General features: G+C 31.8%; 4 protein-coding genes, 1 long non-coding RNA gene and 1 pseudogene across 5 annotated transcripts; 1 reads left to right on the plus strand and 5 right to left on the minus strand.

Annotated features, from left to right (window-relative positions):
• The first annotated feature begins 906 nt into the window (after window positions 1–906).
• On the plus strand, window positions 907–2,165 carry LOC9329395 (paired amphipathic helix protein Sin3-like 3). The gene is made up of 5 exons (XM_002890565.2): window positions 907–1,052; window positions 1,295–1,357; window positions 1,510–1,604; window positions 1,689–1,790; window positions 1,906–2,165. Exons 2-5 carry the CDS (start codon window positions 1,318–1,320, stop codon window positions 1,993–1,995), a joined length of 327 nt encoding a protein of 108 aa, XP_002890611.1. The 5' UTR covers window positions 907–1,052; window positions 1,295–1,317; the 3' UTR covers window positions 1,996–2,165.
• A 6,116-nt stretch (window positions 2,166–8,281) lies between these two features.
• LOC9329396 lies at window positions 8,282–9,462 on the minus strand. Its single transcript, XR_002329559.1, has 3 exons — window positions 9,294–9,462; window positions 8,786–8,956; window positions 8,282–8,685 (listed from the first exon to the last, which is right to left on the minus strand). It is a non-coding gene; the product is annotated as an uncharacterized LOC9329396 (long non-coding RNA).
• An 830-nt stretch (window positions 9,463–10,292) lies between these two features.
• On the minus strand, window positions 10,293–14,565 carry LOC9329397. Its single transcript, XM_021014550.1, is given in 15 exon segments — window positions 10,293–10,526; window positions 10,607–10,711; window positions 10,791–10,889; window positions 10,994–11,105; window positions 11,221–11,477; window positions 11,872–11,915; window positions 11,918–11,941; window positions 12,424–12,450; window positions 12,453–12,510; window positions 12,592–12,715; window positions 12,717–13,064; window positions 13,176–13,519; window positions 13,618–13,807; window positions 13,917–14,083; window positions 14,449–14,565. Coding segments are annotated over 14 exon segments (1,962 nt in total). The 5' UTR covers window positions 14,057–14,083; window positions 14,449–14,565; the 3' UTR covers window positions 10,293–10,436.
• A 512-nt stretch (window positions 14,566–15,077) lies between these two features.
• Window positions 15,078–16,811, minus strand: LOC110225150 (paired amphipathic helix protein Sin3-like 6). The gene is made up of 6 exons (XM_021014091.1): window positions 16,331–16,811; window positions 16,162–16,260; window positions 15,976–16,098; window positions 15,710–15,899; window positions 15,506–15,607; window positions 15,078–15,414 (listed from the first exon to the last, which is right to left on the minus strand). The coding sequence occupies exons 1-6, from the start codon at window positions 16,471–16,473 to the stop codon at window positions 15,310–15,312; spliced, it is 762 nt and encodes a 253-aa protein (XP_020869750.1). The 5' UTR covers window positions 16,474–16,811; the 3' UTR covers window positions 15,078–15,309.
• Window positions 16,812–17,912: 1,101 nt separating this feature from the next.
• On the minus strand, window positions 17,913–18,969 carry LOC9329398 (paired amphipathic helix protein Sin3-like 3). The gene is made up of 5 exons (XM_002893291.2): window positions 18,827–18,969; window positions 18,462–18,740; window positions 18,259–18,376; window positions 18,072–18,173; window positions 17,913–17,988 (listed from the first exon to the last, which is right to left on the minus strand). Exons 1-5 carry the CDS (start codon window positions 18,967–18,969, stop codon window positions 17,920–17,922), a joined length of 711 nt encoding a protein of 236 aa, XP_002893337.1. The 3' UTR covers window positions 17,913–17,919.
• A 2,576-nt stretch (window positions 18,970–21,545) lies between these two features.
• On the minus strand, window positions 21,546–22,541 carry LOC9329400 (annotated as a pseudogene).
• Between the last annotated feature and the right edge of the window lie 950 nt (window positions 22,542–23,491).

Consider the following 23,491-nt stretch of genomic DNA (forward strand, 5'->3'; position numbering starts at 1 on the left):
ATGTCTTATATTATAATACACCATCAGATTTGTGGGTTTTGTAATTTTTTATTCAACAACTTCAGATTTTTTTTATATGTAACACGAAATTTACAACAATTTTTGTTTTTTTAACACAAACTGCATTTTTATTAAGCGGAACAAATGTAATTAGTGAACAGATAATCAGAAATACAATGAGGAATATAGTTATGATAAGACCAAATTTACAACAATTTATCACCCCAAAAAAAGAGTTATTAACTTATTATAAGAAAATTATAATATAGTTTTAATAATTAAGCAACTGGTTAAATGTCGTAACACAAAAGAAAATAAAATTTACAGATTAAAATACCTATAACTTAAACCAAAAGATGGCGTATTTTATTTATTACAAATCATCTTATAAAGTAAATTTATTAGTTTTTTTGTTGACCAGAAAAATAAATTAATTTTTACAAAAACTAAGAAAGTAAAAATTTTAGATAAATATCTCAGTTATTTTCAGATCTATCAATACTTTTGAGTTTTATGTTGTCTATTTTTTTATATCAACTAAATAATTTAAAGTGTTGTTTTATAAAAAACAAAAAAGTGTAATATAGTAAATGCCACATTGTAACAAATGTGATTTTAAACTCTCGAAAAAGTTGAAGTAATAAATAAGCTTTGACAGATGCTTATGAAGATTTACAATTTAAATTGTTTTTTACTAAATTAACATAAAATCTGTAAATTATAATAAATGTGAAATTTTATTTTACAACTGACATGTGTTTATTTCATTTAATATTAGATACAATTATATCTCATTGCTAAAAAGATGTTAATTGCAAATAGACTGATTTCACTAAGGTTTTTAATATATAAAGACACCTAAACCTGTATAACAAAAGTAATAAAAAAAGAAGGAAGGAAAACACCTATAAAACCTGTTACAGAAAGCCCTTGCATATATAAAATCTTTGAGAAATCTCTCTAAATTTTGGTGAAAATCTCGTTCTACAAATTATTGTACTTTCGTCATCTAACAACTAGACTACGACGATCGACTTTTTTTTTTCTCTTCGGTTAGTTGCTTTCAAATCCTTTCTCTTATAAGTGATATGTACATGATTCTAAAAGTGATTCATAAGTAGTTCATCATTAGCTTTCTAATTAGATTTCTTTGGGAGCAAATAATTGCTTTTTGAGGATAAGCTTTTCATAGCTTATGGCTTTTTCAAGAGGAAAATTTGAATAGTAATGTTGTAAGACTTTCAATTAAATTTCGCTAATGAAAACGTAACCCTATTTTTTTTTTTTTTTAAAGAAGCTCTAACCAAACTTCAAACCATGTCTGGAGGAGAAGAAGATGTACAAAACCTAACAACACGTAACACTTTTAAAGGATGAGCCTATTAATATTATATATATCTTATGGCTTTTTCAAAGATTTATTGACGCAAATTTTTTTTGATTGTAATGTTTTAAGACTTTCAATTCTATTTGATGCCAATGAAAACTTATACCTACTTTTTAATGAAGGTCTACATAAACTTCAAACTACATCTGAAGGAGGAGGAGGAGATACAAAGAATACAAAGGTAGATGATGCATGTAGATTTCTTTTTAACGTTAAGGTAAATATTTATGTCCCGGCCCTATGACTATTTTTGTGTTCTTTCCTTACTTATTCTCTTCTAAAATACTTCACATTACTTCAGGAAAGGTTTAAGGACGATACTAACGATGTATTCAGTTCTTTTATCGACAATTTATTGAAGTTGAAAAGTGGGAGCAAGTCGATGAATGAGGTTTGCCATGAGGTAAGGTTCATTGTTACTATTTCCATTCCTATTATTTATATTCTAAAGTTTATATATTTGTTTACTATACTCTTTTCTTAGCCATTTTGTCTTATAAACATGTTTATTATCTCAGACTACGATACAATTTCGGGAGCATCCTGATTTGCTTTTGGAGTTTGCTCCATTTTTGGCTGGCTTTTCTCAAGAAAGGCCTAGTTCGTGACGCAGGGATGTCTATGTCTATATAATATTAATAGGCTTATCCTGTAAAAATGTTACCTGTTGTTAGGTTTTGTATATCTTCTTCTCCTCCAGACATGGTTTGAAGTTTGGCTAGAGCTAGCTTCTTAAAAAAAAAAAATAGGGTTACGTTTTCATTAGCGACATTTAATTGAAAGTCTTACAACATTAGTAAAACCTCTATAAATTAATAATGTTGGGACCATGATATTTTATTAATTTATAGTGATATTAATTTATAGCGTAAATTAATATTTATTAATTTATAGAAAATTTTGTTTGTATTGTGAAAACTTTAAAAAAAAAAATAGGAGGTAAAGCAATGTGATCTAAATAAAATTAATGTTCTAGATGTTATAAATTTTATAGTTTTACCCTTAAACACTTAATATTTCGTAGAGAAAATAATATATTTTGACAATGAATAACAACGATTATAGAATTCACATATACCAATGATATACATAAATTAAAATTCACAAATAGTGACATCCATTGTTGTATTTTAAAAACCTATACGACTATTAAAACAAAAATTATGCATATTCAAAATTTGAAAACTTAAAAAAACTTTTGGCTATTTTTATGAAAAAGACTAAAACTATTATATATATATATATGTGCAAATTTACATGATTATTAATTTATGATATTATTGGGACTATATTTTTACATAGAAATTTCAAAAAACTTATTATCTTATTATCTTATCGAATTTGGTTAATTTTTACACTGGTCCGACTCGGGACCAGCCAAATTTATTAATTTATCGTGTTTATTAATTTATCGAGTATTAATTTATAGAGGTTATACTGTATACAAATTTTCCTCTTGAAAAAGCCATAAGCTATGAAAAGCTTATCTTTAAAAAACAATTATTTGCTCCCAAAGAATTAATTATTTGCTCCCAAAGAATTAATTATTTAGAACGCTAATGATGAATCACTTTTTAGAATCACTTTTAGAATCATGTACATATCACTTATAAGACTAAGGATTTGAAAGCAACTAACCGAAAAAGAAAAAAAAGTCTATCGTAGTCTAGTTGTTAGATGACGAAACTACAACAATTTTTAGAACGAGATTCACCAAAATTTAGAGAGATTTCTAAAAAATATTATATATGCAAGGGCTTTTTGTTTTGTTTTTGGCAAACATATATGCAAGGGCTTTGTGTAACAGGTTTTATAGGTGTTTTCCTTCCTTTTTTGGATATTACTAGATTTTACCCCGCGGTACACCGCGGGTCGATTTTTTTATAAGTAAAAAATTATTTAGCAAAATTTTAAGTTGTATTTGTTTTGTTAATATTGTTTATTTTGTTTAGTGTTTCTGATTTTATAATTAAATTTTGATTTTTAATTCTAAAGTTTCATCTATAGTATATTGCTTAATATTAATATCGATCTAAACCCGTTGCACCATATAACCCCGTCCCGTAAAATTAAACATCATTTGTTATTTTTTTTGAATAATATTTTTATCCACTACGGGTCGCAGGTTCATGCGGATAAGCCCGTAGAGAGTTGCGGGTTTGCGTGTCGACCCGCCAAAAGAGAAGCTATCTTTTGAAACCTTTTGTTTTATTTAGAGGTTTTGAGAAAATATCCCTAAAAATAATTTTCATTATATGAAAAAAAAAAAGTCGAAGAAATTGTAATATCAACATTCCCGATTTTTACATCACTCGTTACTATTAATTTTTTTTTTTTGCAGATAAAAATCAGAAGTTAACTAAGTCGAGATTTTTAAAAAGATTGTGTAGAAATTTTTGGTAAATTGTTGAGAACATATTTGATTTCAAAATCTTTACTTAAATAGATAAAGAAAGATTTTGTAGAGACTTTTGCTAAATATATGAAAAATGAATTTCATTTAAAAATCTTTACTTAAATAAAATAAATCTAAATAATTAATGCTAATGGCATGCCATTGTAAATACTTCTCAACTTCAGGATTTATTTGCTAATTGTGATCCAAAAATGTATATATAGATGAAGATATGTACACAGAGGAATCGGAAATTAACTGACACAAAAAGACAATGTCTGACAAACACTGTATATGTACAATTGACGATTGCACCCCTATATATCTGCCAAAGAGTGATTTTAGGATATAGCTGAATTGTGTGAGATGACATGAATAAGATCTTTTGGTTTGATTTTTTTAGGGAAATCCAATATAATTTAAATTTAAATTATTTTATGTCTCAGAATTTCCAATGGCCACCTTCTTTGGCGGTTATATCAAAAACTCGAATTATTGTTGTTTGGAGAATCAGAGAGATTGAATTTTTTTGTTTAAAAGCAAGCGTATTGTTTCTGGAAAATCTAATAATCGCCTCTTTTGAAGTCTAAAACGGTGAAGGTAATTGTCTTAAATTTCAGACCTAGCGTTTTTCATTTTATATGTTCTCGATTGGTTCGGAGTTTAAACACTACTTGGTTTATGTGAATTTTTTTTAGATGTAACAGTTTATGGTTCTTGGAAGACTTTCTCTACTCGATAAGGCTAGTGTTAACTTGATCACGATTTATAATTTTTTTTTCTTTGGTCGATAAGTTTGGCAACGCGAAAGATTTAAATGCGAAAAGGTCGGTGAGTTATAAAAAGCATTATAACAGACTTAGTGAGCAACGTTTTAGTAATCATGTTAATAGAATTTATACACGCTTACATTGAGACCTTAAATGTTATTTTTTTTATTTTTTTTATTTTTTATTTTTTTTTTTTTAAAGACATTTCAAAACTTAAAACAAAGTAGTCTATTTCTTTTCTCCCAGGCGATATTCCCGAGACGACTCAAGAGCCACCGTTTGCCGACGCCGGTGTAGCTATGGCTCGCCGGCGTCGGACTTTGTCTTCTCTTTGCTGCTTTGCTTCTCTCCCTACGAATCCAATCGGTTTTCACTTCAAGTTTTTCGTGCTTTGGGAAAAGTCTCAGTTTCGGCGAACCTGCCTCTACGGCAAACTCCCTGGTGAAGCTTCGCTCTTCGGTGGTCCTGATCCTTTCTCGGTCCATTCTCGAAGATTTCTTCGGGCACTCCTTCTCCTTCCTTCCTTCATCTCTCCGACGCGTCTTGATGTCTGCAGATCTGCTGATCTGGATGTTGGTTCCTCGAGCTCCCTCCACAGAGAGCTTTGCCCTCTCCCGTTCTCCATGTTCGATGATGTTTTCGCCTCCGTCAACCGCCGCCGCCGCCGCTTGTCTTCCTCCTCGCTCGGATTAGGTCAAATCTCCACAATACAATCTCGGTGGAAGTGTATCAATTGGGCTTGGCCCATCTTTGGGCCTTCTAGAGTCTGTTGTGGCCTTTTAAGCTATTTGGGCTACAAGCTTGTTTTGTTATGCAAACAAGTTTTTTTGGTCTTCCCCCGTCTCACCCTTTGCCACCGCTTCACCATCTCCGACTTTTTCACTCACCGGTTCACCGGATACTTCTCTGGGTTCCTTCTGCCTACACCGGATACTTCTCCGGTAGGTCCAGTTTGCTTCTGGTTTAGAACCACCTTTGTTGGTTTGGATTCCGCCCAAATTCGGCGAAGATTGATCACCGGATACTTCTCCGGCGTCCTCCTACCTGCCTCTATGGCAGATCCTGGTTGTTCTCAACCTAGAACCACGGTTGTTGGTTCGCGTCTCAACGGCTATTCAGTTTGGTGCTTTGTCACCTCTTTCTTGAAAGCCAATTTTAGGATTGATTTGGTTGCCCTAGTGGCAGATTCAATCTTGCACAACATAGCACTTTATGTGTTTTGTGTTGTCCAAGGAGTCATCTCTTTTCTTCGCCATAATGTTATCAAGGTTCAAGGACGCTGCGATGACGTTTATTGCTTAGGGGTTATGATTGCTTTGATCTATCCTTCTATCTGCTTTTCTTTGTATTGTTTTTGCATTTGGTTCAGGGAGTTTGACTGCGTTGGCTCCTCCCTTTGTAACTCTTCCCTCCTTTGAGGATGATTAGCTATGATATAAAATCTTGGTGCACAAAAAAAAAAAAATGTTATGTTTTTTTGTTATCATCTCTCTACTCACTATTATCATTATTAGCCTAGTATTATATCAACATTAACTCATGCTATACTCGTGTTAATATAATTCATGTTTCGCTAGCGATATAACCCTGATACCATGTTATCTTCTAACTCTCCCATTACGTGTATGACATGATTATTCAGCCGCAAGTCAAAGTTTGTTTTATCACGCTAAATATTTTTTTACCAGTTATTACTAATGTTATCGTCTTCACATATATAATCCAACCCTTGAAATCTAATCGTTGGTTCGATAACAAAATATGTTTATCTCGTTAAGTATATTATTAACATGTTAAATAGGTGCTTACCTATGTTTTTACTCCATTTATCAAACTACCCGCCATGTTTCACTAACAATATTACCCTGATAATACGTTATCTGCTAACTATCATGATGTATATATGTATTATTCTCTATATGATTATTCAGCCGCAAGTCAACGTTTGCTCATCACGCTAACATAATAAGTCAGTGTTGTTTTGATAACCCAAAATATGTTCATCACATTAAGTGTATTATTAATATGAAATCTCTAATCTTTGACCATCGTTTATTGTTAGCTCCACTTGCATTGTCGCAGCTAACATTGGTGTTACATAGTAACATTCTTGTTAACACGCTATATCATATAACTTTTAAATCCGTGTTATTCCAATAGTTATCTGAAATGACCGCCTAATTCATACTCCTAACCTTGATATTGCATCCCAAAACAAATCCTCTGTAGTTAATAATTTATTTTTTCTCAGAACCTTTATCTTTCCACGTGCTACACCACTATCTTCATGTTTTGTAGGGGCAGTTCCGTTTTAATTATTGTAGGAGAGGAGAGAGAACAAAATATCTAATAAAGAATGCTACATAATTAATTTTTCGTTCTTCTGTGTATTTATATTTAATCCACCCTCCTTTTTTTTATTACTTTTGTTATACAAGTTTTATTATCTACGGTTTTATACTTACTTTAGTTATCTTAAGAATATTTTCTTGTATCTAGGTCTACTAGGCTAAACTTTTGAGTTTCTTTGACCGTTTTTTGTTCACCAATCCTCTTAAAAATAAGATTGACAACCAAATAATGATAAGGTCCTAAATTATTTACTCATTATTATCTACTTATAATTGGTAATTATTAGCCTAATAGGATTTAAAAAAAAAAATAAGTTAACCATATCTTATTCAAACTTTCTATGATAAAATTAATAAATACAATAATTTTTTTTATGAATAACCCACCCTAATCCTAGTAATAGTTATAATAATCTATATATAATAGCAATCTAATAAATACCATTTGCACATCTGAACGGTTTCGTCTTTTTATCGCAACATTTCGTTTAAATCGGTTATTTTTTTATGGTTATTTTAGTTGCGTCTTTTTATCGTAATTTTCGTTTTAATCGGTTATTTTTTAACGATTATATCGTTTTGAATAAATACCATTTGCACATCTGAACGGTTGTGTCTTTTTATGGTAACCTTTTGTTTAAATATTTATGGTTGTTTTCTAGATATAATAGCAATCTCAATAAATGCCTTTTGCACATCTGAACGGTTGTGTCTTTAAATCGCAACTTTTCGTTAAAAAAATTTTAAACTAAAATATATATTTTACGGATATGTTTTTTAGAAAATTGCAATCCGAATGTCTTCATCAGTTGCGTCTTTTTATTGCAACTCTTCATAAACAATTGCAACCTCCTATTTGAATTATTGCAATATTTTGTTTTTTTCACGAACGATTGCAACCTTTGATTTATATATTTAGTTTATTTCACGAACAATTGTAACATTTGGTTTATTTTATAAATTGCTATAACATCTAATTATCTACCGTCGATTACTCGATTCTCTCGGTATAACTTTTCATATATTAATATTTTTAATTTTTAATTACCAAAATTTATTTAAATGAGATTATAATCGTTTAATTGAACTGTTGAAACATTTGGTTTATCTGACAAATCATTGCAACTTTTGGTTTTATTTTACGAGCCGTTGTAATCTTTAGTTTATTTGACAAACTTGACGAACCGTTGCAACTTTTGATATATCGCAACATGTCATTTTTTTTAAAACTAAAAAAATCATTTTACGTTATGTGTTTTAAGAAAGTTGCAATCCGAGTAAATATTTTTTTACGGTTGTATCTTTTTTATCGTAACTTTCCATAAAATGGTTGTAATCGTTTAGAACCATTGCAACATTTAGTTTATTTCACGAAAAATTGAAACTTTAAGTTTATTTTATAAATCGTTATAACATTTAATCATCTACCATCGTTATTATTAATTTTTGTTTGATATTTTTTTAAAGATTTTTGAAATATTTTCCCCCGCGACATCGCGGGGGTCCGGAGTCCTAGTAATAATAATAATAATAATAATAATAATAATAATAATAATAATAATAATAATAATAATAATAATAACCACAAATAAATTCTTCGATTTAAAACAAATCTAAACCAAATCCCAAAACATCACCTCCCCTCTCATGCCCAAAAGTAATAATTAGTTGATCTCCATGATCTCCATCCAAAATGGTAAAAATGCATTGAAACCAGAAATCAAGTCTCGGTCTCCGTTAAGCAATTCCAGCACCGCTCTTATGCAATCATTCCTACTAATTCTACAATGAGATTATAAATCAAAATTAATTACTTGTTTAACAAAAAATTGAACCAAACATTGTTTAATCATATTTTCCAAAAACTATATATATCACTTACTTCCGAGTTTTAAAATCTTTCATGATCGCAAGAAAGTCTTCATATTTTTTTCTATCATTATGAAAATGATCCCTCACAGCCCTAACATATGCATATGCATCCTCTTTAGTTGGCTTCGGTTTGTTTGGATCAAATAAACGTCCTCCATCCATGGTTTACAAGTAATCGAAGCTTTATTTTCCAAACAAAGAGAGTGATTATTTAATTATTTGATTTCACTAAAAAAATTAATAATTGAATTTTTATTTCTATCATTTCAAACACATTAACTTCTTTTCTTTAAAAGTTACTTTAAATTAAAAAAAAAAAAAAACAGAATTTTGCATCACGGATCTTAATTAAAAATTACTAGAATTAAAATAAAATAAAATACATGCAATGAACCATGCAGATTGCAAAGCACGAGAACATGACAATAATCAACTATAGATTATTTAAGTCAAAGAAGAATTGTTAAAAGACTTCAAAGTAACAAACCAGAAAAAAAATCATTTAAGAAGAAACAAACCAGAAAATTGACTCTACGGGTACTTCACGAGTAGGAAATGAATAGTTTTGAGTTGTATAGGTGTCTTTATATATTAATAACCTTAATGAAATCAGTCTATTTGCAATTAACAGCTTTGTAGCAATGAGATATAATTGTATTATACTAATATTAAATGAGATAAACACATGTCAGTTGTAAATAAAATTAAAATTTCACATTTATTATAATTTACAGATTTTATGTAAATTTAGTGATAAACAATTTCAATTGTAAATCTTACAGATTTTATTTACTTGAACTTTTTCGAGAGTTTAAAATCACTTTTGCTACAATGTGGCATTTACTATTACAATTTTATTTTTATAAAACAACACTTTAAATTATTTAGTTGATATACATTTTCTAAAAAAATAGACAACATAAAACTCAAAAGTATTGATAGATCTGAAAATAACTGACAAGTCAGTTGTAAATAAAATTTCACATTTATTATAATTTACAGATTTTATGTAAATTTAGTGATAAACAATTTCAATTGTAAATCTTCATAAGCATCTGTTAAAGCTTATTTACTTGAACTTTTTCGAGAGTTTAAAATCACTTTTGTTACAATGTGGCATTTACTATTACATTTTTGTTTTTATAAAACAACACTTTAAATTATTTAGTTGATATACATTTTCTAAAAAAAGAGACAACATAAAACTCAAAAGTATTGATAGATCTGCAATTAATTGACATATTTATCTAAAAATTTTAGGTTCTTAGTTTTTGTAAAAATTTAATTTATTTTTCTGGTCAACAAAAACTAGTAAATTTACTTTATAAAATGATTCGTAATAAATAATATACGACATCTTTTGGTTTAAGTTATAGGTATTTAATTTCTTTTGTGTTACGAATTTAGGATTATCAAGATTTAGTTTTAGGTAATTTAAGCAGAGCAAAGAGGTGCTCTTTTTTTTGCACATTAAAAAAAAAAGAAATAATAGACAAGACCCAAATTCTTCTGAGGTAACAAAGAAATATCAATATAGCATTTTGATGATGTTCTGTTCTCTCTTTAGACGAAGAAATCAAACCTAACTCAAATGTCTTACAAAAGAAAACTATAACACTCTCTTCTCGTTAGAAGCTCTACTCTTTTCTGTCACATTATATTCAAGCATATTTAGGCTGAGACAATTTATCACTAAAATATTCGCCAAACTCCATGATTAAATCTACATGACCCTGAAGAAGTGCAACGACCTGCAAAAGATAACAAAGAGCAGATCAAACAAAAGAACTAAGAAAGTGAAACACACAAAGTGTCGCACCAAGAACCCTACCTCATGATACGCCTCATTTTTGGACTTGTTTCCCTCAATAGTGTACATCCTAATTATCTGGAGAACTGAGTTAACTACATGACCACCATCACCCTGAAACCTTGCCTGCACATGGAAAATTTTGTTTACTTAAATCACAAGTTAACATATAGGAAACATCAAAATGGTATTTCCATTAGTTTACCTCAAGATTCTCCATAAAATTGGCAGCACGGTTTTTTTTGTTATTACTAGACTCAGCACTACCACCATGCTCATCATCTGGAGGGATGGTTCTCTTACCCTTTGGAATAAAGAAGGGTAATTTATCAGATTGATAATAATAACAGATGCATATATCACAAGCTAGCAAAAGAGAATCATTCATCATTTTAGCAAATTCTATACCTTATGCTTGTTCACAGAATACTTGGGAAAGAAGACACCTAAACGAAGAAGCAGATTTGGGTGCCCTTTAATGATTTCAGCCATCATTGCACTGCCATTAGCTTCATCGATTCTACAAAAGAGAATACTAACATCAGGAAACAATTCACAATGTGTGTGGTTGTTGTGTAGATTCACAGTTGTAAAACTTGGAACAAAGAACCAAACCAAACGTAAAAAATTCGTACTTATGATCACAAACATCTTTCATGAGCTTGAGAAACTCGTCAAACTTTGCAGGTTCATCAAGAAATGCTTCCTTCACATGAGCGATGTATGTAACCGTTTCACGCATAGTTGTTCGTTCTCTTTCATGAAATGCTTTCTCCGTAGAAGCGATATTTAAACGATCAGCATCCATAGTTAGCTTCAATGATACTCTTCTTCCGATTACTGGAGATCTCTGTTCGTTAAAAACAGAGCAGATCATCATCAGTCGATCCCTCTACTATCTAAAATAAAGACTTTTGAATTCACAGGAGACTAGAAGAAAGCAAAATTGCATTGAACGAGAACATGACAAATCAAGATTACATTCTAAGACTAATCAAATACCAAATCAACCCAATCATTGGATTCAACACATCAATGTCACGAACTCTTCTCTAGAAGAAACAAGATAAATATCGTAATGGAGGATTATGTAATGTAAGTTTCATCTTCCAAACTAAGGATTCATGCAAGGAAATCTTTAGAACAACAAGAAACTAGAAAACATTCAAATGAGAAATCGAGAGAGGATTCGAGAGCAATGAACCAGAAAACTAGATCATTAACCTAATCGTCAGATGATTTCAAAGAGGAACGGAAGAAGAAGAAGAAGATGGTCGTATAGTTACCAAACGAGCAAGATGCTTCCTCTTCGCAGTGGAAACGACTTCAAGATTTCAAGAAACAAATTCAGTGAAACTGGTTTGAGTTTTTATTCGCAGTGTAACTAAATATGTTATATTACGAGCCCATTTTTTTTTATCACTTTTAAAACAGAAAAAATAGTAATTAAATGATTTAATAGTTAGTTGGATTAGATTGTTTAATTAGTTTTACTTTTGGGTATTTAGAGGACTTAATATGCCAACTTTTGTCGCTTAATATGCCAACTTTTGGGTAATATCTCATCAGTGAAATGAATTTAAAGGGCCAGGTCGATCCTATGCCTAGTTAATAGAAGCATATAATATACATGTCATGATATTCAAATAGAGTATGAATCAAACTAAACTCAAATCTCTACAAAAAGAAGCTGTACACTCTCTTCTCGTCGTTTTATACACAACATTTTAGAGAATGGTGTTCTCTAACTATCGTTATCTACATATTATGTTCTACACATCATAAAAGGGACAGTGAATTATGAAACTTTAGTCTCATACTATCTACTGATGTAGTACTAGTAGAGATGTTGATGCGAAAGGATCAGGAAAGATTCTGGAGAAGTCCTCAATCAGATCTTCATGATAATAGAGAAGATCATAGACCTGCAAGATGTATTATATAACCAAATCAAACCGAGAATAAAAGAAAGAATTGCAAAACAAAATAGCTCAACAAGAACCTACCTCCTCGTGCACCTCCTTTACTGACTTCTTTCCTTCTTCATACATTTTCATTATCGAGCGAAATGACCCAACTACATGATTATCAATTCTCTGAAACCTTGTCTGCAGATCGACGAATATGTTATTTAATCTCACAAGTTAGCAAAAGAGGAAATATCAAGAAAGGTACCATCATTCTATGTACCTTAAGCTTGTTCATAAAATTCAATTCATCAGAGTGTGTAGGTTTCTCAGCCTCAGAAGGGATGGTTCTTCTAGCCTTTGGTGGAATGGTTATCTTAAACTTCAGAGGGATGGTTCTGCTAGCCTTGGGAGGGGTGGCTCTGTTAGCCTCAGGAAGGCTGGTTAGCTCATCAGCCTTGTGAGGAATTGTTTTTGTAGCCGCAGGCAGGAAGGCACTTAAACCAAGAAGCAGATCCCGGTGATCTTTCGTGAGTTCCTCCACCCTTGCAATGACACTGTCTTTATCGACTCTACAAAAGAGACTAGTAACATCAGAATCAATTCACATGTGTATTTGTTGTCTAGATTGAGACATGAAATTAAGAGAAACTCAAATATACATGGAGAAAATAATTCTTTACCTACGGGCTCTATAAGCATCCAAGAGCTTGAGAAACTCGGCATATTTTGCAGGTTCATCATGAAATGCTTCCTTCACGGAGTAGATGTATGAACGTGCATCATTGATAGTTTTCTTTGGTCGTACACTTTTTCCAACCATGGTTTGAAATTGGCTTAACCCTTTGTTCGCCTCAGGAGGGATGGTTTTGTTAGCCTCGGAGGGGATGGTTCTATCAGCCTTGGGTGGGATGGTTATCTTATCCTCGGATAAAAAGACTACCTCCTCGTGCAGCTCCTTTATCGACTTCCTTCCCTCATAAGTCTTTTCAGTCATTGTCGGAAATACAAGAGTATCAAGCCTTGTCTGCAGAACGATGAATTTGTCAAAATATAAATCAACAAGCTAGCAAAAGAGGAGATGGTATTTCCATAGGTTTACTCATCATTTTAGCGATTCTATACCTCAAGCTTGTTCATATGATTCTCTAAATCAGCACATTTCTTTTGATCACCATCAGACTCAGGGCGTTGCTCAGCCTTGGGAGGGATGGTTATCTCAGCCTCGGGCAAGAAGACTCTTGAACCACGAAGCAGCTTCGGGTACCCTCTAATGAGTTCATTCATTCTTGCAATGACACTAGCGTTATCAACTCTACAAAAAGAATAACAACATCAGAAAAAACAAATTCACAAGATGCTTGTTTTGTAGTGTAGACTCGCAAAGACCAAACCAAACATAACAATGAGAAAACAATTCATACCTATGATCTCGAACATCATTCAGGAGCGCTTTAAACTCGTGAAATTTTGCAGGTTCATCATGAAATGCTTCCTTAACAGAATCAATGAATGAAACTGCATCATCCAAAGTAGGTTCCGGTGATACTCTTCTTTCAATCATGGTTTGAATCTGTGAAGAAGCTAAACCCTCCAAAAAAAAAGAAATATTTGTTCAGTAAAACAGAATCAAACCATTGAATACAAAGCTATTACCAGTTTTTATTTAGTAGAAACTTTCAAAATCCTTCAAGAAACAGAACCAAATTCAGAACTATCAATCTCATTCCTCAACAACTTTAATCCAAAACGACTAGATAATACAATTGCATGTTATCAAAACCCTAATCAGATACAACATTGGATTCGAGGCCTCAATGTCAAAATTAAGCGAACGCCAAGAGAATTTCATGTACAGCAACGAACCAAGAACTCGATCGTAAACCCTAATTGTCCTGACTCCTGAATACAAATTTCAATTGAACGAAAATCGAAAGAGGAACCAAGTATAATTACCGAATTTGGCAAACGAGCAAGAAGGTTCTTCTTCCCAAGAAGCTACTTCAAGGTTCCCAGAAGCAAACCCACAGAGAGAGACTGATGATTTGAGGTTTTAAAGCTTTTTTTTTTTTTTTTAATGGTAAAACGAGTTTTTTAAAGCTTTCTACAATACTAAAATCAAGAGCAAATGAGAAAATTAATGGACACATTATAGTATAATTTATTTTAATTTTTACTCCAAATTACATACGAATTGAGAAAAGCCATGCACATATTTAATTAGGGATGTAATTAATAAAAAGAAGTCCAAATATAACATAAAATTTAGTCGCTATTTTACACAACATATTTAAATTAGATATATAAAATATTTTGAGTATATATGTGATTAAGTAAAAACGTGTTTCATAAAATCATATATGAATTTCATTAAACAAAATCACATAAGATTTACTAGAATTATCCGATTGACTACTAATTATATAAAATTTGTTGTCATTAGTTGATTTTTGTTTGGTTTTGCTCTGTACTTTTTGGCCACTTTATAGGTTTGAGGCTTTGAGCAAAGGCTCTGTATTGTTCCTCTCTGTTTTTGTTTGTACTTTGAACTAAGATGACCATGTCAGGAGAAACTATACACTCTCTTTAGTCTCTTATGCCCAATCATTGTACACCTCAAATATAGAAGCATATGTGCATATCATGATGTCATGTTCTTCTCTATAGTGTAAGAATCAAACTAGTCTCAAATGTCTACGAAAGAGAACTACACTCACTTGTCGTTAGAAAGAACAACTCTTTTTGTCTCTTTGAATATACCCCAAACATTATATTCAAAGCATCTTCAACTAAAGCAGAGACAGTCTTCTAATCTACTCATCTATCTCTAGCAGATTTTGACCCTGATGGATCAGTAGGTTTTTTTAAAACGTCTTCAAACTCCATGACTAAATCTTCATGACCCTGAAGAAGTGCAATCACCTGCAAGCAAAGATAACAAAGCAAATCAAACCAAAGAACTAAGAAAGTGCAACACACACACAAAGACAAAGTGTCCCACCAAGAACCCTACCTCCTGGTACAAGTCATTCACGGACTTGTTTCCTTCTTGGTACATTGTCAATATCTCGAGAAATGACTCATATACATGACGATCATTCCCCTGGAACCTTGCCTGTACATCGACGAATTTGTTACTTAAATCACAAGTTAGTATAGAGAAAACATCAAAATAGTATTTTCCTTAAGATTGGTTTACCATTTTAGCATCCTATACCTTAAGCTTGGTGATGAAATTTGCTACACGTATTCTTTTGTTATTGTCAGACGCAGCCCGTTGCTCAGATTTTGTCGAAGCGATGGTTATCGTAGACCTAGCTGGAACGAAGACCCTGAAACCACGAAGCAGATTCGGGTGGCCTTTCAGGACTCTCTTTACCCTTTCACAGACTCTTCCTTTACTATCTCTGTAAAGAGACAAGTAACATCAGAATAAGTTCACATGAGAAAATCAAATATAACATGAAGAACGACAATTCATACCCACGCCTAGCATCATTTAAGATCTTGATAAACTCTCGATATTTTGCAGGTTCATCATGAAATGCTTCCCTCACAGTATCGATGTATGAAACTGCATCATCGAAAGCTGGCTTTGGTGGTTCGCTTCTTCCAACCATGGCTTGAGATTGGCCTAACTCTTTGTTAGCCTCAGGAGGAATTGTTTACTTAGGCTCAACTGCAAAGAAGGCATTGAAACGAAGAAGCAGATCCTGATGATCTTTCAGGAGTTCCTCCACCGTTGCAACGAGAGTAGGATAATCGATTCTACAAAGAGAATAATAACATCAGAATCAATTCTCACATTGAAGATTGTTTGTGAGCAAACCAAACATACCTATTAGCTCTTAAACCCTGCAGGATGTCGAGAAACTCTCGATATTTTGCAGTTTCATCAGCACCAAATGCTTCCTTCACATCATTGACAAATGACCTCGCATCATCAAGAGTAAACGCCGGTGATAAGCTTCTTCCAACCATGGTGTAAAATTAGCCTAATCCATTGTCCAAAGATAAAAGATTTTTGTTCATCAAATCATTGAAGAAACAGGACAAAGAGTGCATAAATACAAATCTTATTCCTCAAGAAACTTAATCCAACCTAGAGCGCTTTTTTTGACGAGACCAAACAACACATTTACCAAAAAAGGTCGATCTTTTAACCTAATCGTCTGATGATTTCGCATAAACGAAAAGGGAATTAAAAAGGAAGGAGTAGGTGATCGTAACCCTAATCGTCTAGTGAATTCACAATGATAAATCGAAAGAGGAACCAAGTATGGCCGACCAAAGCGACAATGAACAACGAGAAGCTTCGTAAAACCTCAGAGACTTATTTGAGTTTTTTTATTCACGAGTCTTATATTTATAGTAGGGTTTATCATATTTGACTTCATTTTTTTTTTGGAGTTGTAAATATTTGGAACTGAAATTTAATAAGATTTCTATTTATCAAAGACGATGATAATGTTTTTTATTATTAGAATGCAGATATTTGTATTAATTTTAATCCTTCATAAAATCTTATATCAATTCGTAATTTATATAATCTAGAAAACACATTTGTTGTTATTAAATTTAACTTCATTCTTGTTTGGTTTGCTCTGTAATTTTTGGCCATATATATAGGTTTGAGTTTAGGCTCTGTTCCTCTCTGTTTTCTACGTTGAACTCTGTTTTGGCAATGAACAAGAAGCAAAGGAAGTATTGACCGCATCATCGATAGTAGGAACCGGTTAATCTTGCTGAATACTGATGTCTAGTCACTCTCCTAGCTTCAGATTCCACTGATCAAATTTAGCTCAGAGATCACTAAATAGACAATGGTGATAGATAAATGAACTTAAACAATGATCTAAAGCTTCGTTGCTTCTTTTTCTTCTTAAGCTCTTTGCTGTTTTACTTGTGCCTCTCCTCTGTGTAGATTTAGAGGAACCAACTTCGTGCTCTTGTTATTTATTTTTCAGCTTTGACACTAAAGTTTATATGTTTTCTCTATGTTTGGGTCACAGTGTTATGATATCCATCTACATTAGGCTTCTATGTGTTTAACATGTTCTTTGGAATTTGTTTGTCAAAAACATAACATATTCGTCGAGGTGTTTATTACCAATCCTCTGCAGATTGTAGACAAGGAAGCAGTTGAGCAAGTGACAACTCTTAGAGACATTCCAGAGATAAAGAGCCACCATGTTTTGTATGTTCTCTTTGGTAACGAAGAAATATTTAGTGAAAAAACATTTGATATCAAAGAAACCTCTACAAAAGAAGCATAGCATATTTGTGAATGTCATGTTAATCAAACTAAACTCAAATGTTTACAAAACAAAACTAAAAACACTCTTCTCGTTAGAAGCTCTACTCTCTTTTTTTTGTCTCTGAAGTTATACACTGTCTTCCATTACTGTTTTTAGCTATATCTAGACTCTATGAATCACTGAAAATTTCTGAAAGCTCCATGAGTAAATCTCCATGACCCTGAATAAGTGCACCGACCTGCAAAAGGTAACAAAGCAAATCAATCCAAAGAACTAAGAAAGTGAAACACACAACACAAAGTGTCGCACCAAGAACCCTACCTCCTGATACACATCATTTTTGGACTTGTTTCCCTCACTGTACATTCTCATTATCTGAAGAACTGAGTCAACGACATGACTACCATCGCCCTGAAACCTTACCTGCACATCAACAAATTTGTTACTTAAACCGCAAGTTAACATATAGGAAACATCCAGTAACTATCAGCATTTAAGCATTCGATACCTTAAGCTTCGTGATAAAACTCATTTTAGCTGAAAGGAAGACACAGAAACCAAGAAGCAGATTCAAGTGATCTTTCATGAGTTCCTCCACCCTAGCAATGACACTAGCAGCATCGAGTCTACAAAGAGACTTAGTAACATCAGAATCAATTCACATAGACAGAGAAAATCAAACGTAACATGGAGAAAATAACTCATACATACCTGCGAGCTTTAAGATCATTCAAGAGCTTAATAATTTCCTCATATTTTGTAGGTTCATCATGAAATGCTTTCTTGACAGCAATGAGATATGAAGTCGCATCATCCATGGTAGGCTTCGGTGGTACGCTTCTTCTAACCACCTTATGAAACTCTGTGCTAGCCTCGGGAGGGATGTTTATCTGAAACTGAAGTGGAAGGAAGACATTGAAACCAAGAAGCAGATTCACGTGATCTTTCAAGAGTTCCTGCATGCTTGCACTGAAAGCAGCTATACCGATTCTACAAAGAGAAAAATAACATCAGAATCAATTCTCACATGTGTCTTTGTTCTTTAGACTAGCTGTTTAAGAGCAAACCAAACATACCTATCAGCTCCAAAATCAAGAAAGGTTCTTAGAAACTCTTCATATTTTTCAGGTTCAGCATCCTGCAATGCGTCCCTCACAGCATCGATGTACGACATCGCATCTTCCATACATAAATCCGGGGATAAGTCTCTCCCAACCATGGTGTGAAATTGGCCTAATCCATTGTACAAAGATAAAATATTATAAAGTTTGTTAATGGATTTACTTGATTTTGGTTTTCTTTGCTCTGTTTTTTTGGGGCCATTTATAGGCAACTTTAGCTTCTTATGTTTTAAACCTCTAAGTAATGAAAGTTATGTGTTGATTAAAACAAACCAAGAATTATGAAATTAAAATTTTATCATTTCATTTAGTTATTACGGAAAACTAAACATAATTGTAACTTAAATTTGCTAATACAATAACACCTAGTATACTATAAATTGGTTTGAATTCTCATAGTATCTGATATTCTAATATTTTAATATTTGTTGAATTATAAGAGTAAAGAGTTAAAAGGAGGATTTTTGATTTTTTAAATAATTTCGGGTTGAATGGAGATTGATATTAAAAAGTTGAAAATCACAAAGATTATACATCCTTAATTTTAAGACACAATGGCTGAACCATAACATGATTCCTAGATGAAGAAATAGAACGGATCACAAATAAATTTTTTGATTTAGTACATATCTAAACCAAACTTGGTTTAGACAAACGAAAAAATCCCAAGATATTCACCTACCCTCTCATGCCCCAATATAATAATTTTTGATCTCCAAACACTTTGATAAAGAATGCATTAGAACCCGAAATCAAATCTCGATGTCCTTTAAGCCGTTGCTCCACCTCTGTTATGCAACCATCCCTATTGCTCCACCTCTGTTATGCAACCATCCCTAGCAATTCTACAGTGAGATTATAAATCATTAATTATCTTCTTTTAACATTAGTGTTACCCCAATAAAGATTGAACTAAAAGTAAAACCAAACATTTTTCTTCTCATATTTTGTAAAAACTATATTTACACATACCTTCGAACTTTAAAATTATTCATGACAGCAACAAATTCATCATATTTTTATTATCATTATGAAATTTAGCCCTCACAGCCCTAAGATATGCATACGCATCATCTATATTTGCCTTCGGTTTACTTCCTTCTCCAACATGTTTACTTCCTCCTCCCACCATGGTTCAAAGTTGGTCAAATTGAAGCTTTATTTTTCAAACAAAGAGAGTTTTTTAAGTTATTTGTTTTCCATTAAAGTAATTAATTATTTAGATGTAATTTATATCATCTCTCAAATACATGACCTCTTTCTTTCAAAGTAACTTAAACTTTTGGTGTAGGGGGGAGGGGGGAACCCAGACTTTTGCATTAGGGGATCTTAACTCACAATTACTATAATTGAAAAAGTACATGCAATGAATTATGCACTATGCATATTGCAAAGCATGAGAACATGATAATACTAAACTTTAGATTGATAAAAAAAAAAAAAAACGATCAAATAAGAATTGTGAAAAGAGTTCAAAGTAACAAACCAGAAAATTTACTAGGGGTACAAGCTTCAGCACTAGAACTTGAATGATTTTAAGTTGTATGGTGTCTTTATATATATTAAAAAAACTTTGACAAAATTAGACCTTTTGCAATTAACATATTTGTAGCAATGAGATACAATTATATATATCCTAGTATTAAATGAAATAAACACATATTAGTTGCAAATAAAATTTCACATTAATTATCATTTACAGATTTATATGTAAATTTAATTATACAGATTTTTATGTAAATTTAGTAATAAACAATTTAAATTGTAAAACTTTTCAAGCATCCGTGAAAGCTTATTTATTACTTTAACTTTTCCGAGAATTTAAATCACTTGTTATAATGTGGCATATATAATTGCAATTTTTTTATTAAAAAAAAAACACTTTAAGGTATATGGTTAATATAATTGCAAGTCAAAAGTATTAATGTCATAGATCTTAAAATAACAGATATATATATATCTAGTAAATTTTACTTTCTTAGTTTTTTGTCAAATTTTACTTTCTTCTTTTTCGTCAACAAATAGTCGTAAATTTACTTTATAATATTATTCAAAATAAAGAAAATACACTATCATTTGGTATAACTGTTAAAGTTTTAGTTATTAAGATGTAAATATTGTCAAGATTTAGTTCTTAGGATTTGTCGAGATTTAGATTTTACACCTAAAACATCAAATATAAAGAAGAATGGAGGGAGTAGTAGAATTGTAATCAGAATTTTTTATATTTATTATTTTGAAGACTTCTATCAAATAATTTTAGTTTATTGATATTCTTTTGCAATAAGCCTACATCAGATTTTAAATTGAATCGAATATATGTCCTATAATTTTGTCCCATTTTTTTTATTCTGAACAAAATGTCAAAGTTAACTTAAAAGACTAATTTGGGACTTAAAATAGAAAAATACTAATGTCTTGGCAAAATGGCATGGTTACAGCTTGGTTTCTACGTTCATTGCTTATGTAGCTTTTAGTATTACTGTTGTAATACTTCGATTTTTAATCACTGAATCTAATTGACACGATCTTCTTGGTAAAAAGGAATGATAAAATTAAAAAACATATGTGCATGACAAAAGAATCTAACTGAACTTAAACGTCTATTTAAAGAAACTTCATATACATTCTCATCTCCTAATAAAAGAGTTAGAGATCTTGATGCTTGAAAAGATCATTTTCTCATGTTAAAGTATCTGAAGAACTTGTCAATCAAATCTTCATGATAATAGAGAAGATCAATGACCTGCAAGGTATATTATAACCAAATCAAACCAAGAAAAAAAACAAGTGAAAGGACAACGCAAAATAGCCCACAAAGAACCTACCTCCTCTTTCACCTCCTTTTCAGACATCTTTCCTTCATTATCATTATCTTGAGAAATGACTCAACTACATGAGTATGAAGGCTCCGAAACCTTGTCTGCAATTACTTACATCACAAGTTAGCATATAGGAAACACTCAGTATCTATAAGCATTTAAGCATTCTATACCTTAAGCTTCGTGATAAAACTCCTTGTAGCTGAAAGGAAGACACAGAAACAAAGAAGAAGATTCAAGTGATCTTTCATGAGTTCCTCCACCCTAGCAATGACAATAGCAGCATCGATTCTACAAAGAGACTTAATAACATCAGAATCAATTCACATAGACAGAGAAAATCAAATATAACATGGAGAAAATTAAATAACTCATACATACCTGCGAGCTTTAAGATCATTCGAGAGCTTAAGAATTTCCTCATACTTTGAAGTGAAATGCTTTCTTGACAGCAATGAGATATGAAGTCGCATCTTCCATGGCAGGCTTCGGTGGTACGCTTCTTCCAACCACCTTATGAAACTCTGTACTAGCCTCGAGAGGGATGGTTATTTGAAACTCAAGTGGAAGGAAGACATTGAAACCAAGAAGCAGATTCACGTGATCTTTCAAGAGTTCCTGTATGCTTGCACTGAAAGCAGCTATACCGATTCTACAAAGAGAAAAATAACATCAGAATCAATTCTCACATGTGTCTTTGTTCTTTAGACTAGCTGTTTAAGAGCAAACCAAACATACCTATCAGCTCCAAAATCAAGAAAGGTTCTTAGAAACTCTTCATATTTTTCAGGTTCAGCATCCTCCAATGCGTCCCTCACAGCTTCGATGTATGACATCGCATCTTCCATACATAAATCCGGGACACTTTGTCTTTGTGTGTGTGTTGCAATTTCTTAGTTCTTTGGTTTGATTTGCTTTGTTATCTTTGCTTGCAGGTGATTGCACTTCTTCAGGGTCATGAAGATTTAGTCATGGAGTTTGAAGACGTTTTAAAAAAACCTACTGATCCATCAGGGTCAAAATCTGCTAGAGATAGATGAGTAGATTAGAAGACTGTCTCTGCTTTAGTTGAAGATGCTTTGAATATAATGTTTGGGGTATATTCAAAGAGACAAAAAGAGTTGTTCTTTCTAACGACAAGTGAGTGTAGTTCTCTTTCGTAGACATTTGAGACTAGTTTGATTCTTACACTATAGAGAAGAACATGACATCATGATATGCACATATGCTTCTATATTTGAGGTGTACAATGATTGGGCATAAGAGACTAAAGAGAGTGTATAGTTTCTCCTGACATGGTCATCTTAGTTCAAAGTACAAACAAAAACAGAGAGGAACAATACAGAGCCTTTGCTCAAAGCCTCAAACCTATAAAGTGGCCAAAAAGTACAGAGCAAAACCAAACAAAAATCAACTAATGACAACAAATTTTATATAATTAGTAGTCAATCGGATAATTCTAGTAAATCTTATGTGATTTTGTTTAATGAAATTCATATATGATTTTATGAAACACGTTTTTACTTAATCACATATATACTCAAAATATTTTATATATCTAATTTAAATATGTTGTGTAAAATAGCGACTAAATTTTATGTTATATTTGGACTTCTTTTTATTAATTACATCCCTAATTAAATATGTGCATGGCTTTTCTCAATTCGTATGTAATTTGGAGTAAAAATTAAAATCAATCGGATAATTCTAGTAAATCTTATGTGATTTTGTTTAATGAAATTCATATATGATTTTATGAAACACGTTTTTACTTAATCACATATATACTCAAAATATT

The sequence above is a fragment of the Arabidopsis lyrata genome (assembly GCF_000004255.2).
Source record: "Arabidopsis lyrata subsp. lyrata unplaced genomic scaffold ARALYscaffold_1, whole genome shotgun sequence".
NCBI lineage: Eukaryota > Viridiplantae > Streptophyta > Magnoliopsida > Brassicales > Brassicaceae > Arabidopsis > Arabidopsis lyrata.

Coding starts and splice junctions, on each gene's coding strand:
- LOC110225150 (XM_021014091.1), bottom strand. CDS start 16,473: ATGGTTGGAAGAAGCTTATCACCGGCGTTTACTCTTGATGATGCGAGG. Junction 15,900..15,975: donor TTAAATGATGCTAGGCGTGG/GTATGAATTGTC, acceptor GTCTCTTTACAG/AGATAGTAAAGGAAGAGTCT. Junction 15,608..15,709: donor ATTTCATCACCAAGCTTAAG/GTATAGGATGCT, acceptor GTCGATGTACAG/GCAAGGTTCCAGGGGAATGA.
- LOC9329398 (XM_002893291.2), bottom strand. CDS start 18,969: ATGGTTGGGAGAGACTTATCCCCGGATTTATGTATGGAAGATGCGATG. Junction 18,377..18,461: donor AATGATCTTAAAGCTCGCAG/GTATGTATGAGT, acceptor GTCTCTTTGTAG/ACTCGATGCTGCTAGTGTCA. Junction 17,989..18,071: donor AAAATGATGTGTATCAGGAG/GTAGGGTTCTTG, acceptor TACCTTTTGCAG/GTCGGTGCACTTATTCAGGG.
- LOC9329395 (XM_002890565.2), top strand. CDS start 1,318: ATGTCTGGAGGAGAAGAAGATGTACAAAACCTAACAACAC. Junction 1,358..1,509: donor TGTACAAAACCTAACAACAC/GTAACACTTTTA, acceptor TTTTTAATGAAG/GTCTACATAAACTTCAAACT. Junction 1,791..1,905: donor TGAATGAGGTTTGCCATGAG/GTAAGGTTCATT, acceptor TTATTATCTCAG/ACTACGATACAATTTCGGGA.